The sequence below is a fragment of the Melospiza georgiana genome, chromosome 12 (genome assembly GCF_028018845.1).
Source record: "Melospiza georgiana isolate bMelGeo1 chromosome 12, bMelGeo1.pri, whole genome shotgun sequence".
NCBI lineage: Eukaryota > Metazoa > Chordata > Aves > Passeriformes > Passerellidae > Melospiza > Melospiza georgiana.
In genome coordinates, this window is record NC_080441.1 from 18,004,858 (window position 1) to 18,021,332 (window position 16,475).

Here is a 16,475-nt window from a genome sequence, read left to right on the forward strand (position 1 = left end):
TAAATGTGAGTAAGATCTCTGACATTTCCCTCTGCCAGCACAATGGCTGTGCTGTGTATTTCCAGTGGCTCCTCTTTTGGGTAGATCCAATGGCTCTTTTTTGGGAGAGCAGTTTGATGCAACGCTCATCGATGAGGATGGGAAATCCCTTTTGTTCCCATGTGCACTTTGCCATGTTCCTCTTTTCCTACCATGTGGAAATCAGTTGGAGACTTTCTGTTGCTGAACTTTGAGTTGCAGCTTCTTCCTCTCCCCTGTGTTACCTGTGCTGTTGGCAGCAAATGGAGCACCACTGTGACAGGCATGAGTGGGAATTTCACAATTTTACAGTGCACCTTCTCCATTTCATTGAACTCTACCTTTGTTTAGCACTGTTCTTCTTGCAAACAAAATGATCAATCCAGTTACTAAGTAGTGAAAGCTGCTGGCTCCCTGAACCATCCTGCTCTTCCCATGCTCCTCTAATTTCTCTAAACTGTTTTACCATCACTCTTTTATTAAATTTGATATTGCCATTCAAGAACAGACTGATCATGGAAATCTGCAGGTTCACTTGCTGCAGTAGTTGATACACATTGCAAAATGGTTATGAAAAAAGTCATTTATTTTAATGCTCTTTATATACAAAGTAATTTCACATCACCAACATTTTGATACTCTAATAGTACTATTTGTTAAAATTAAAGAACAAACCCAAGAATGTAGTGCCTAATGACTTAATGCTCCTAAGTCTTTTTTGCAACAGTGACAGAGAGATTTCAGGGGATACCTTGATGGAAATTACTGAGGATAGGAATCCTAAATTCATAAACTGCTTTAGAAAATGAGGGTATAACTTCCCAAATCACTCATGTGTCTAAAAATTTTCCCTTTGCAGACAGAAGTTTTGTGAATGCAATTGGGAGCCATATTGGGGAAATAAGTATCCAGATTATTGTTAAGTACTGATTTCCTACCAAATTCTGCTTTTTATGGAAGGGATCAGCCCTTCAGGAATTGAGACCCACATGAAAAATTCTGAGAGCTTTCTTTTAAGTGAAGTATTTTGTTTGCTTTTCTTCTATTAATTTGGCTTCTGAAATTTTATTAGTGTCATAGTAACTCATAAAACAGGACCAGATTTAAAATTGGTTGAATGCAATTATTGCATCTTTATCCCTGGGCTCTGCTGTCTCAGGAAATGCAGTCACTTTTTGAAATACCCTTTTTAAAAGGACTTCTGCCCCGCTTTGCTCTTTCTTTTAGGATCCAAAATTAATCTGACATGAATTTTCTTTGTCCAAAAATGAACTTGGGCCAAGATTCACAATTCCAGAATGCTTTCAAAACGTTTACAGGAAGAGTGCCTATTTATACCAGTGTATGGAGCATTGGAAATCATATCTGTTAAAGCCCAAAAATTCCAAAAATCTCATCCCTGACCTTTGCCCTTAACATGTGGTGAGTCCAACCACCCAGCTCCAGGCTTTCCATCAAGTGGGTCAAACCACCAGCCAGGTTTGCATTTCTCAAGATGCATGTGGAAAGTCCGTGAGTGGGATCAGTACTGTGGAGATCAGAGGAGCAGGAACCTTCTCAGGCACAGCCACGTGGGCACAGCTGCCTCAGCAGTGTGGGACTGATTGCCTGGGCCAAGTTTGGTGCTTTTTTTGTGTCTGTCATGGAACCAGTGGCCTCAGCAGTGTGGGACTGATTGCCTGGGCCAAGTTTGGTGCTTTTTTTGTGTCTGCAGTGGAACCAGTGGCTGTGGTTGCTCCTGGGCTCTCCTTCCCCGTGCTGCCCTGGCTGCTCCCAGACTGGAGGGCTCCTGTGGCACAGGCATCCCCTTCTGAGGGACCCCTGGCCTTGTGGCACAGACATCCCCTTCCAAGGATCTCCCAGCCTTGTGGCACAGACATCCCTTTCTGAGGGACCCCCAGCCTTGTGGCACAGGCATCCCCTTCCAAGGATCTCCCAGCCTTGTGGCACAGGCATCCCCATCCCGAGGGACCCCTGCAGTTCGTGGCCCTCGGAGCTCGTGCTGCGCTGCACGCCTGGCGGTGCCTCTGGTTTAGTGTCCTTGAATCCTGTGTGCCCCGGGCTGGGGCACGCTGGGGACCCCCCCCGGGCCCTGTAGTGCTCCGGTGTCGCTCCGTGGGCTCGGTGCCACCGTGGCAGGCTCACTGCGAGGCCACCACCTGCTGCAGGGTCCCTCCGTGCTGCAAGCCGCCCATGGGCAGGGCGGGCGGCGGCGGCGGCGCTGGGAAGAGTGAAGCGGCCATGTCGGGGTGAGGCTGTGCCTCAGGGCCCGCCATGGGGCTCACCGAGCCGGAGTCACTCTGCAGAGAGCCCAGGCTGCTGCTGCCGTCAAAGTGAGTCAGTTTCTTCTTCATTAATTTCCTCTCTTTGGCTCGGCGATTCTGGAACCAGATTTTCACCTGCACAGGAGCAGAGGAGAATTGTTTTCAGTTGCTACAGGACTGAATGTGGTCCTTTGTGTATTTAGTCGCAGAGTCATAGGGAAAATCAGTGGCATGAAGACCACTGGGAAAGGCAATGACAAACTGAGACAACAGAGCTGTTTGCTTGTTTTTCATACAGGTAATCCTTCGTATTTAGTAATAAAATATTTATTAACAGCTTGATAAAAAGTGAGTTTTGTTGTTAGTTCAGTTATTTCTTTATGGAATGAGCTTTGATTTATTTAATTTTTTGAAACAAAATCTAACAGAACAGAATCTCATGTGTCCTAGTGATTGCCAGAATTATGCAAGAATATTGTTACACTGAAAACTGTGTGCCCTAGACAGGGCAAGCCAAGATCTGCTACTAGTCTATAAACTGAGGCACAAAAGCTTTCCTGATTGGATGGTGCACGTTAATTAGTGAGTTCCAGTGTGGAAGCCAGTGGAAATTTACTTCTGGGCAGAATTTCACCTGCAATACACAACATAAATTCAAAATATTATCTTAGCAGTGCCTGAATAGCTGAGTGCTTTCTACTTCATTTGCAGATGGAACCAGAATCTGCTGCTGCTTTCCACACAATCCAGTGGCACCAGTGTCCCTGCCCTGTCACAGGCACACAGCCGCCTTGGGGAAGGCATGAAGGACCTGCTGAAGGAGGATCTTCATCAGGGTGGGATAAGTGAGGATGTGGACTGAAGGTGAGTAATGGTCAGCTGAAAATACTGCAGAACTTGTTGAGGTGTGAAATGTTCTGTGGTCACTGGACTGGCTTTGGATGTGAATCCCCAGGGTTGGTTTGAAGCTGTGCACTCCAGCACTTTATCCTTGGAAGTGGCTCTGCATCATGTCTAGTCAGTGTAATAAGTCAAGCTACCTCATTCAGGTTTGTTGTGTTTTCTTGTGCAGACAGAAAGGAAACACTTCTGTCACTGTTTTCTATAGCCCAAAGAGAAAAAAAAAAAATCAATATTTTACTGAGAAATATTGGTCTGTTCAGTTATTTTTTGTTAGAAACTAGAAGGGGAAAGAGAATAATGATTGGAAAGGAGGTAAAACAGTGAGAGGTGATAACACCTGTGGCTCCTGGGCTGAATTTTAAAAGAAAATCACTGGTGAAGCCCAACAAAACATCTTAAGGACTCTGTGACAGTCTCAGGGTGCTTCTCCTTGAGGCATATTATTCCATTTTACAGTTGAAGGACTCAAATACATGCAAAGCCCATGTAAATTTAATCCAGGTCTCTTAAGTCCCAGGCTGCCATCTGAGATGTTTGGCAGTTCCTTTTGTTGTCTTAGTTCTGGAATATCATTTCAGTACCAAATTATGTTCTATTAAACTAGTCTCAAGCCCTCTCAGATCTCTTGCTTTCTGACTGTGCAGAGATAATCCATTCTCATAATTTCTCTCATACATTTGTCAAAATGTATGAAAATATAGAACAGTCTGAAAAACTAAACCAACATTCCAGAATTACCCTCTGGCTTCAGTGTTCTTACCTGCCTGTGGATTGAGGTTTTTATTCTGGTTTGTTGTTAAATTAGAGAAGCAGATCTGCAGGGAGGAATTAGTAGGCCCTGCAGGGTCATGTGCCAATTATCAAATAAGTCCAAGTAAGAACAGCTCTGTAATGTCAGACTGAAAGCTGACAGGGCCAGCTGCATCTGTATGACTTGTTCTTCACCTGTTGCCCTCCTTCCTTTTAATTCTTTTTTTCATGCAAATTTCTCTTCCCTTGAAGTCTGATTTTCTCTCTTCTTTCTCATCGTCATCATCTCCTTTATTTCTGTATCCTTCCTATGTTTTAACAGTGCTTCACTTTGCCTTTTTTTTCTTAGATATTGCATCTTTCCTTCCTTGTTTAAACAATTTTTCTTTGTCCTTTTGAGATATCCCTTCCAGGGCATTTTGGATTTTAGCAGAGGCAGGAAAAAGTTTTTCCAGAAAATCGATTGAGGTTTTAGGTAGTGTGCAGAGAAACTTGGGATGGAACAGTGTGTGTTCAGTTGTGCTCATATGATGGAGTTTTTTAGTTTGTACAAAAGGGTGGTGGTGGGAGTCTATCAGGTATTTCTTACTTAATCTTCCATTTTTAAAAAAACACTTCAGAGATGTAGGTTGTATGAACTGTAATTCATTTTGTTCTTGATATATTGATGATGGTGAAGAAGAAAAAATATTGTAAAAGCTGTTGCCAAGTTTCCCCAATATATAGAAAGAAATAGATCACATATTTTTGTTTTACCTCTTCAAATACACTTACAAAACATTCATCAGGAATTATCACTGAGCTAGGAAGTTTCAAGTAAATATCACTGGTTGTTTACACAAGCAGGGCCATAATATTCAAATTCAGCATTATTAAGTCAAATTATGAATGTTTTAACAGCCAGCAAAAAGACACATGGTGTATTTTTTATATCTAGTTGAAACCAATTTAATTTTCAACAATTAAATCCTGGCATTCAGCAGCAGATTGAGGAATATTTGCAAAATGGGTGTTTGCTTCCCCCTTTCTGTAAGCTCAGCACGTGCTGTGTGAGGCAGGTTCAGGTTGGATGGACAGTGCTCCAATGGGTGGGCTCTGGACAATTCCTGCTCAGCAGAGCCCATAAAACAATAGTTAATCAGAACTAATCATGGGATTGTGTTTTGATTTATCTGCTGGGAACAGAAGTGTAATTTGGAGGGGAGGAAATGGGGCAGGAGTAGCATGTATGTAGGAAACTTTAACAAAAGGTACGAGGCAGCCAAGGAAACAAAACACTTCAAGTGTCCTGCCCATACTTGAGCTCATCACTTCCATCTCCACTGAGACTGACCTTGTTGCATTTGGTTCTGGAATTCCCACTGAATTCCCAGCAGAACCAGGACTTCTGCTTTAGAAAGTTCAGCATGAAATTCTCCCTGCTGCCACAGCCCAGAGAGAAATCCAGGCAGGAGTTTGGTGATCTGGTTTAGCTTGTGTTTTTCAGAATAGGAAAAAGATGGTGTGTGCATTTCCTGGGTTATTGCAGAGCCCTAGTTTGGGTTCTACTGCAGTGGGAACCCAGTGTTGGTTACTGGAGGCATTAACATTTCTGTATTTACCACACAGTTATCTCATCTCAGCAGCAGTCAGAAATTCAAAGGAAAGCCTGGATGGCTGATCCATACTCTACCTGTCTCTCGGAAAGTCTTAGGTTTGCAGCCAGTTCAGACTTCCTCCTGATTGTAATGTATCTGTTGTAATGAAACTCCTTCTCTAATTCTAATCTCTGATGATCTGTGTAAACCACTCGGTACTTCTCTCTCGTTCTTGTTTTACCTGTTTTGAAAGAAGAACACATTGCTTCAAGCTAGAATTTTTTTCACTTTTTTCACTTCACCACAAAATATCTGACTTTACATTTGAAAATATCTGTGGGGATTTTAGGCCTGATTCTCTATGCACTTACCCAGAGTAACTCCCTTGACTTTGTCTTGATTTACAACACAAGAGGTTCATACCATCAGATACTAGGTTGGCTCCTTAGTAAATAGATAATAAACTGCTTCTCATGTTCTTTATCACCCCTGTGTTATCATTTGGGAAAGGGAAGGCATTCCTGGTAAGACTAAGGAGCCAGGAAACCTGGGTTCTGTTCCCAGCTCTGCTGCAAACATTCTGCCTGCTGTTGCATTGCTCTTGTCTCTGTCCCTAGAGCTGACACTCTTACCTGCCTCAGAGAAAACTGTCAAGGACATTTTACTGCACAGAAATACTGAAAGCTTCCAAAATTCCTCACTTCTTGTTGCTAGAAAAATTCCCACATCATTGTGATTGTTACTGCAGTTTGGAGATTGTGTTTTCCCATCAAGTCTGGCACAGTCTGCCCACGACCTGATAACAGCACAGGGAACAGTAACATAGATTTTCAGATGACAGTTCATAAAAAAGAGAAAAGGCAAGCAATAATGCTTCACAATGGGCAGGGAGCTGCAGCATCTGCTGTTTTGGGAGCAGCATTGCTGCCTCCCTTCAGCTGTGGGTGCAGCTGAGTGGAGCAGACACGGCTCAGCAGCATCCAGGGCATTAAAAGGCAATGGCAGAAGACAGGAGCCAGGGAGCACAGATGCAAGGAGCTGAAATTTTATGGATTCCATACGGGGTCATTTCTGAGGACAGAATGTGTGGCTGCTCTGAAAGAAAGCTGAGAATGGAAAAGGCTGCTGCTGGCTCCCTTCTCTGTGGTTTATGATTTAGGGAAGCAATATATTGGAGATCAGCACCTGCTTAAAGCCAAAGCCTGAGGTCTTCCCACATTTTTAACAAATTGGATCATTGCTGTGTTTAAACCAGTGTTCTCATCTCTGCTGACCACAATCTTAACATTTTTTGATGCTCCCTTGTTTACCTGTATTTATATGGACATTCCTTCAGATGTGGATATTTAGCCAGTGAATTGTCTGGGACAGGAATATATTTTCAGTGTTTTTTTGCTCTGTATTCCATTGTGGTGCTGGAGGTTGTGAAACTGTGTCCTCAGTGGTCACTGCAGCAGAAGAACCCCCTCAGGTTCAGGTTCTCCCAGCTGATGCACAGAAGTCAGGTGTTTGTACCTGTACCCATCTGCTGCTGCTGCAGGTGTTGTGTGCCTTTGCACAGCTACTCCTGTTTGCTTACAGAGCATTTTCTGACAAGGTTACAGAAATGCCTAACTCCTCAAAAACCAGGTGCCACAAGCTCCTAATAATTACACTCTAATAAGAGCAGTTCATTTGGAATGGGGTGAATTAGATTCCCAGGCATGGAGTTGGTGACATTTTAGTGTCTGAGTAGATCCCCCTGGCACAGAGCCCCAGAGGCACCAGCTTTCCCTGGCTGGGGAGAGGAGCTGCAGGGGCCATCTCCCAGTGCTGCCAAAGGCCTATTCCTACCAACCCCTCTTCCCACTCCCCTTCATAGCTCCCAGAGCAGAATTCAGGGTACAGGACTACAGCAGAATCCTGGGTTAATGTTTTTCCCGCATCTATGGAGGTGTGGAGGGAGATGTGGTGTCTCTTTGTTTTTTATGGAATATATTTAAAGTTAGCATTGCTTTCCACTTGCCATGCACACCATATAGGGTCAATTTTGCCTCTTCCAGTATTTGACAGTCAGGACTTGGCTATTTCTAAGAATTTTTGACTCACCAACCTATTGCTTGCATTAGAAAATTCTTCAGGTTCTGCTCCTCTTTGTACTATTTGTATAGATCCCAGAGCCAGAGTTGGTGAGCACTGAAAGTCCTGGGCAGTGCAATGCTGTAAATAAATCTTTTTATAGCCTGGATGGGGATGGTTCTGGCTCACCCTACAAGACAGGGGTTCTCTAGGACTCTCACCAGGTTTGTAGAACTAAATCTTCATCAGAATTTGATCCTTCAGCTCCCATGTTCCAACCCTGGGGGAGCATCAGTAGTGCCTTTACAATGCTCTGGGCATCATCAGCCTGATTATTTGGAATATTTCAATAGGGAAAATAGGTGTGGGATTGCTCCTTAGGCTGTGGCTTCTACTCAGTCCTTTGTCTCAAATGTGTTACCTGTGTGTGAAGGTGCTGCCTGCTGGGGAAGATGAGCAGGACCTTCTCATTCCCTGGCATTTCCACCGCTGGGGAACTGCAGCAGAAGCAGAATTAGCCCAGTGACGTTTACACCGATAATCCAGTGAAAAGTGCTGCTAATTTTAGAGCACGAAGGTAAGAATTGTAGAGTCTCTAAGGAGCAGCAGTGATTCAGTTCAGTCCACATAAATACCAGGACATTTGTTTTCCTTCACTGGAAGTGTAAATTGTTTGTTTAACATATGGTAACCTGTGGTGCTTTAGTGCCTCACTTGATATTTTTTAACTTTTGATCTCTTTAACTGGTAGTTTGGTTAAGGGTTTTTTTTCCTCTTCAAATGAGACTTTGGGGTCATTCTACAGGACAAAATGTTTAACATGTTTCCTTAGTGTCCTTTGTGTTGTTAAGATGGAGTACACAAAAGAGCAACAAGGTGATCTTATCTTGACCTCTATTCTCATTCAGAAGGCACAGACAAATATCAAATGTTCTTCTATTGCCAAAACAAGGTGGTAAACTTCAAGAAAAACCTTCCTGTTTCTGGTTTTGAGTGCTTAAATCCTTACTACCTGGATAGGAGAGGGTTGTGGTTTTTTTTTTGTTTGTTTGTTTTTTGTTTTTTTGGGTGGGGTTTTTTGTTTGTTTTTGTTTTTGTTTTTTCTTTTTAGAAGAAGAAATTAAATGTACATGGAAAACAGAACTTTTTCCCATAAGATCTTTTATTTCTGTATGAGTAGCTCTCAGGTTCTTTTAGTGGAATTGATAATATCTGGATTCTTTTTGAAGGAAGATTGGGAGCTTTGACATCTAATTTCTTTCTCAAACTTAAGAAAATAATTTAGAAAGTAAAAGAGCAGAAGTAAGGAATTCTGAGAAATGCTCTGAGAACAATTCTCTGATGTGTCAAATAAACCTTATCTTTAATAATTTGATTTTTTTTTAATGTGTGGAGTAATACTGTCTGTGAGAGACAAGAGACAGTGGGAGCTAAGATCTGCCAGAGTCTTCCAAGAGACACTTAGCTCTGGCAGAGCCATGTTTTAGTTTGTTAGGCTTTTACTCTCCTTGATTCACTGAGTACACTGAGAGTCTTCCTACTGCCTTTGTTGGATGCTGGGCTGGAATTAGTCTGCACATGGCATTTCCTTTCAAAGGCAAAGCACACTTTTATTTACCAGAGTTAACAAACAGCAGCCACAGAACCCATCCCTAAACAGTTTGGGACTTCAGTTTCTGAATTCCATCTGTTAGAGCAGATCCACTCCAGTGTGTTCTGCAGACCTACTGGTTTTAATTTAAATTGCATTTTATTTCCAGGACAAATATTACCTGAGTAAAATTTGAGGTGGGACTAGTGGATTCACCCCAGAGAGAGTGGGAGGATGTTCTTCACTTCTCAGGACATAATGGCAGAATTCAATGATGCAATGATAGAAGTCCTTGTAATAATCCAATTCTTTAAGGGAATCCTGCAAATTTTCCTCACTTAGGTGAGTGAAATAGCCAACATTTGAGTTTGTACTGTCTTAGATTAATCTATCTTTTGTTAGTGACAGGTTAAGATTACAATCAGCAGTGCTGTGTCAGTTCTATAGGGAATATATTCTGGCATGAACAGTTCCACCATAGAATTGTGGTTGGAGAGGTTATTGGTGCTTGGGTGGAAGAGAAATGAAACAAAAGGGCTTTGAAGCAGCTACCTTTGCAGCCTGCCTGCCTTTGTGCTGGGGGAGTGGATTTCCTGGGTTTAATGAGCTATATAAGAAGAGGGAGTTTTGTCAAAACCCTTTTTGCACTAGTGATTACTGAGGAGTGCCTTTGGAGCAGCAAGAAATCAGAGATTTCGGAGCTGGAAATCTTTTTGTGGGATATACTTTAACAACGCTGCTCCATCACACCCACTCTGGCAATTTTTGACTGGCCAAGTTTTGAGTTGGGGGAAGGGAACAGCTTTCCCATTGGTCATAAAATTCACAGAGTATTTCTTCTGAAGACAATAAAGCTGGGAGAAGGCCTCTTTATTTGCTGTGAAAATCATCACCCTTTCCGGCAATATAACTCCTGAAGAAAGGAGGGAGAAGGAAGAGACAAGACTGCATATCAAAGCAAAGAGAAGTGTTAAAAGGGTCTGTTGCCTCAATATGACAGATAGGCCTCAAAACCTCAGACAATGTAGGCCAGGAAAAGAAAAAAAAACCACCACCATCGGACCTCACAACTTGTTTACAAAGCAAAATAAATTAGCATTAGAACCAGCCCTGGGCCCTCTTTCAGAGCCTCCTCTCTTCACTTTTCAGGAATATTCTGCAGTCACTGAAACCAGCATCATAAACCAGCATCATGATCCAGCATCTTTCATAAAATCAGAAGCTACCTGAAGATGTCCTAGGATAGGATAGTGTGGGATTTCTATGGGATTGCTGACAAAGCATTGCAGCCTGGATTCCAGGGTTTAACAGTGTTTTAGATGAAGTTATGGCTGTCCTTGGTGACTGGATGTTACCTAAAATCATCCCAGAAATGTCAAACAGCTTCTGGCCTGAGGATATGCTCTGCTCCCACCTGCATCTCTCTGTTCCTTTAGTATTAAAAAACTGATGCTAATTTTTGAGTTTATAAAGATGTAGACTGACAGAGATCAGGCCTCAGTTTTGTTTAGGACTCTAACTACTTATGTATTTCAAAAGTGTAGGAAAAGTAAAGGGCAAATTCTCCCTGACATAAGTCAGTAATTTCACTGACTTAATTGAAATTGCAAAACAAAAGTAATTTTAAATAATGTTTGAAGACAAACATTGTGCTGCACATGATGTTCTGTAAAGCTAAATTTAAAAAAAACTCCACCAGCCACTGCATTAGAAAATGTGGCATAGATCAAATCTTACATAATATTCCTGCCAGAAGCCTTGGTGTGATAAATAGGTGTCCTGGCCCTGTGCATTACTGCAAAGTTAGGTGCTAAAGGTTTGTGAAACTCAGTGTAATTCTGTGTTTGTATTTTCTGCTGCATCTCTCTCATCTGTTCTTTTATACATGCTCAGATTGTTCATGCTGAAAAAAACAGAATAGAATCATAGAACTGAAACCTTTCAACAGACTTGAATTTTCCCTTCTGTTTTCAATTTTGAATATGTTCTGCTATTCTGGAATAAAGCTCATTGGCCAAATTCTGGTTTTCCCTTTGCTAGTGTAAACTTTTCTATTCTTCTTCATTTATAGAAGGAATTGCATCCAAAGCAGAGTAATTTTTATTCTCTTTAAGCAATGACTGGACAGGCAGAAGCACTCAACCTGCAGAAAATGTCAGTGGATTTCTGAGTGCCAAACCAAGGGAAATCCCATTGCCAATGACTGTAGACTAAAAGGAAAGTGATTAACTGAGATTTTTCCCAAGTGTTGTGTGTTCTTTAGCATTCAGTATTTTACAGAAATGGTCTCTAAAGAGGCTTGCCCCTGTTCCTTCCATTTGAGGGAATATAACTCCTTCCTTCAAAGACTAAGTGTGATACATTTACAGTGACTTTAGTCATGATGCTCTCAGTCCTCCTGTCATCAGCAGCAGAAAACTGTCTTCTGTGTCTGCAGAGTAAATTTTTATTGAATAAGAATGATAGGAGAGTTGTCATCTACAGGAAGAAATCTCTCCTCTGGATCAGTTCACCTGTTTCAAAACGTGTCCCCACCCTGTTTTATGGTAACATAAGTGCAGATCTTAAGGTGCACTTTCAGCTTTGTGAGCAAATTCTCCTGGGAGTTCCCTGCTCAAACTCAGTGTTTTGGGCACACTTTTACCACAGGTGTGTGTTGTTTTCTCACACAGTCATAAAGTCAAGTCTACTCCTGTGTGAGTGATGACACAGCTCCATAAAAATCCTGAAATCAACAGGACGAGATTTGTAGCTTCTTCTAAGGTGGTTTTATTCTACTTTCCATCAAAGAATTTGCCTGTAATTATGTCTTGTGTGTGTGTGGAATTTCCACTTCACATTTCTATCTGTGGCTTTGTTCTGTTCTGTGTTACAATTGCTGTGCTCACCCTCTCCAAGGAGAGGTTGAGGAGACAGGAGCAGTGTAAGGGTTGGAGTAGAGTCTTTTAGTATTTGTGGCTGAAAATCCTGAGTACTCAGAGCTTCCCCTTCAAGTGTTGTGAGTCAAAACACATTGGCTTTTTCCTGAGGAGTGCAGAGACAGGCCCCTGGATTCTACGTGCTCTGCACTGAGGATCCAATCCCTGCAGACACTCAGCCATCCTTCAGTCAGAGAAAGAAGGATGCATGAAAACCTCAGCAGGACTTTCCTGCAGGAAATGTGTTCTACTAGTATCAAATCAGGGTGATAATCTCACTTTAAAGAATTAGTTTTTCCAGAGGTTTCAGGTACCCTCACAAATTTCACTTTACATCAGTTGAACACATGGTTCTACACTGACGTTGTTTTTAAAGTTACAAAGTAAAACTTGCAATAATTTGTTCCTTTGTTTCAGGTTAGTTGTGTTGATAACAGTATCAAAAGACCTGGAGGGCACGAGGCAGTGGTAGAAATTGCAATAAAGTGTTTTTCTTTGTCATCTGTCAGGACATGAGGCTGCAAAGCACCAGTAAGAGAAGATAACCATGAAATCTCTGGAGATGGGAATGCCACGGATTCAGGGCCTTGTTTCTGGAGCTGCTCCAAGCCAGACTACTCAAAGTGAGTGAACCTTTGGCAAGAATCTCTCCCAGCCTTAAAGGGATAAGATTACAGGAACATCTCTTGCGTACTTCTGAGATATCTTGCAAAAATTACTTGTTTTAATAGTTACTGTTTTCACAGTGAAATATTATTGGTAGTGATAGTATTGATAATTAGTGCTTTGCCGAATATAATGAATAAATAGCAAAATTAATTTGTCTAAATTATTACTGTTGTGATCGCCTCAGGTAAGTCAGAGTCTCATTTTTTTCATCTTTAAGAGCAGTGGTCTGTATCTCTTCACAGAGAATAAGGAAAGATAATAAATAATAAGTGTGATTCCTTCATTCTTGCAACACCAGACCTTTACTGAAATTCCCAAAGGTTTTGTAAAGAGACAGAAGGATAATGCTTAGTGAACAGAGACAGCTTGAAGGATGTAAAAAGAATTGTATTCCATCTAAGAAAATTTGGAGGGATTTGATCATGATCCAGCAAACAACATTTGCAGTGAGCCTGCTCACACCCCTGAAATCACTGCAACACCTGCATGCACAGAACCAAACTCACTCAGGTGCTTTCCCAAAGGAAAACATTTTAAAGTTATTTCATTTTTTGGGAAACCATGAAGGATACCAGTGCCCTTGCTTTTAAACACAAAAAGACAGAGGATAAGGAGTGAAGGGAGAGAAAGGAACCAACTCCAGTGAAACAGATCTGCTGGCACTGAGCCTGCCTGACCTAGCAGAAATACTAATATATATAAGAGGAAAAGAGGCAGCAGGAGAATTTCTTCTCTGGATTTTTCCCTAAAGCAGCACTCAGTAGCTTTTAAATGTGGCCTTCCACTGACCCATGGGCATTTGGGAGGGTCTGTTCCTGTGGCCTGCTGAATTCTCCAGTTCTGGACACAGATATGCTCAATATCTTGTTAGACCACTCCAGAAAGGAGACACTCCCAGCTCTCCTGGGAATGCTCTGACCTTTGCAGGCTTGAAATCTGGAAAGTTAGAAATCTCTAAGTTGTTCTTGAGCAGCAGTTAGAATGGGATTTTTATATTATGTAACTATATCTCTATTTGTGTGTGTGCTGTATCAATCTGTCCCAGTGTCCCACTAGCAAAGGGACAGCACAGAACAAATCAGGTTTTGCTCCTTTGGTGTGACTGGAATCCACAGGAGCACAGAGCAGGTAAGGAAGGGATGAGGAGCAGTGGTTTTTCTGCCATCTGTAAATCTCACAATTAGTGAGCAATTTTGTGGCCCTTGTAAGGACTCCTCAAAAGCAAGCTGCAAGTTTTTTCAAAACAGGCCCTATGTTGTTTTTTTCTTGGATAATATTCAGTGAAGAACAAATAAGATTTTAAAAATACAAACTTTTTCATCCGCCAAAAAAAATTCTTGTTCACACAGAGCAACAGCCTGTTCTGATTGCTCTATTGAATTCTGTGGACTCTCCATGAGCTAAAGTTGTGTTCAGCAGGAGTGAGGAGGACTCTGCCCATACAAATTAGATGCATTATTTTAATACAGACAACTTTTCTATGCAGTTGCTTTCAATTCTCTAATGTCTGTTTTAAGGAATTGCTTTTCCACCAGAGATTGATTCAGTCCCTGCTTTGAAGACTTTTATTTACAGGCAGGTGTGGAGGGAGGGAGGGAGGGAGGGAAAGGGAAGGAACCTTCCTGGGATGCAGCACTGAAATACTGGGAGCATCTCTTTAGGGGAGGAATTGAGCATCCCTAATTTCTCCTGATCTCAATGCATGTCAAAGCTGCTCAGCACCTCAGAGGATCAAATACTTTCATACAGCAGATTATGCCTCTGTTATTTTCAGGCAGTTTTCCCTCTTTTTCTACTCCCCTTTCTTGTTTAATATTTTTTTTTCATATACAAGGTGCTGATTTTTGTTTTAGGGATGCTCAATGTTTATATTTTTCTCTTGTTCCTCCTCCCAGTCAAACAGAACCTTTCCCTCAAGCTTCATGGCTAATTTTTGCTGCTTAAATACAATTGAAGAATTGTTTTGTACTCCTTGACTGTCATGCAGCAGAGCCTAATCTGTGGCTGTATTACCAGGCTGTGTTACCATGGATCTTTGTATTCCTGCATATTCTGAGAGCTGCTACTACAAAGTGAAGCAAGCCTTTCCTTATCATCCCTGTTTTTAAAGCATTGACTCATTGTTTGATCTTGCAGATCTCATTTCAGTGTTCTGAGGTTTGGAGGGGTTGGTTCTGGTAGAAACCCTTACTGCCAACCCCCTGCTATGCATATTTTACTTGAACTTTTCCTAGGTACTCCAAAACTTGAGGAAAGTAAGCAAAGAATAGGTGGTGGTGAATACAATACTTCCTATTCCATCCCAATCTACAGAACTCCTATGAAAAGCAACTATTGGATGTCACAACTTTAAAAACATATCTGAAGTGGGAAATGAAAGAACACTGCTTTTCTGTTGAGATTTTAGCTGACTAGAGATTGGAAAATTATAAGGCTGTGGCTAATTCTAAGTCTTGCACTTGCAAGATAGTGTGTTTTTGGGCTTAGCTGTAGTATGATAATAAATAGTGAAAGAGACATGAGAAGAGAGAGATGTAATTTTTAAGGAATGGGGAAAAGTTGATGTTGTGGTGTGGCTAATGGACGGTGTAAATTACAGAATATTCATGAGCTTTTTACTTGCTGTATAAGTGTTTGATGCTCTCTTCAATAAATGGAACTTGCTGATGACTCAGATTGAGCCCCGAGTTTTCCCTGCACCCGACAAATAGCTCATCCCCGACAAACAAATCATTCTGCAACACTTTTCATCTCCCACAGGATTAAAGGTCAAACAAGAAACACAAGAAATAACCAACTGACCAACCCACCATCCAGTAACTGAACCAATATTTAACCACTAGCAAGAGAATCCTTCAGAGCAATCAGGATCTTGCTTTATCAATCTGAATCCTTCCCTCTGAACAGGCAAACCCCCCCCCAATGACACAACAACAAGTTAAAATCTGTTCTCATCACAAAACCTCCGTGCCCTCCTACCTGTGGACGTGGACTGCACGGTTTTCCTCATCCACTCATAAGAGCTGTGCCTTTGGCTGTTGGGAGAGATTTGCTGGGCATGGATTGTATCTACAGGAGGTAAGGGTGCAGCAGCAGCAGCGGGGTGCAGGGAGCTGTAGTCAGCAGAGCTGTAGGAGCCCTGGCCAGGGGACGAGCCATTGATGTGGGCAGCGGGCGCGGCGCTGGAAGGGCCTGGGCCGTAGGCGCCCCAGTCCTCGCGCTGGGGGCCGTAGTGGGAGCCCCAGGCGGGCGCCGGCTGCCCGTGGCTGTCCAGGGCTGCCACGGGGTGGTATCCCATGTAGTCGGAGTAGGCTGGGGCAGACACGAAGTTCTGCACGGGCAGGCTGTTGCTGGTGCACCTTGCAGATCCCGGATACATGCTGGTGTCCTTATCCAACAGATAGCTCACGTACATGATGCTCACAGCCTGCCTTTGTCTTGCTGGGACATCCTGCTCCTCGCAGGGTTTGTTTGATCTCCCTTCCCCTCCTCTTTCTTTCTCTCTTTTCTAGCCCAGCCTGGCTCTATAAATGACTCCTGCTTGCCCTGATGTCCCTTTACTACACATGATTAACAATGGTTTTACCAGGTGCTGGTGGTAACAGTTTACTAAGGTCTTGCCTGATGTCACAGATAACTGCCTGCCCCAAAATTACATTTGCATTCAAATGAAGGGCTGCCCATGCAGGCAACCCCACCTTGCTGCTAGTTCCAGTGCTTCCTTTCT

General features: G+C 42.4%; 1 protein-coding gene across 1 annotated transcript; it reads right to left on the reverse strand.

Moving 5' to 3' along the window:
- Positions 1-2,159: 2,159 nt before the first annotated feature.
- On the reverse strand, positions 2,160-16,163 carry LOC131088610 (homeobox protein CDX-1-like). Its single transcript, XM_058032809.1, has 3 exons — positions 15,728-16,163; positions 5,608-5,753; positions 2,160-2,417 (listed from the first exon to the last, which is right to left on the reverse strand). Exons 1-3 carry the CDS (start codon positions 16,161-16,163, stop codon positions 2,160-2,162), a joined length of 840 nt encoding a protein of 279 aa, XP_057888792.1.
- Between the last annotated feature and the right edge of the window lie 312 nt (positions 16,164-16,475).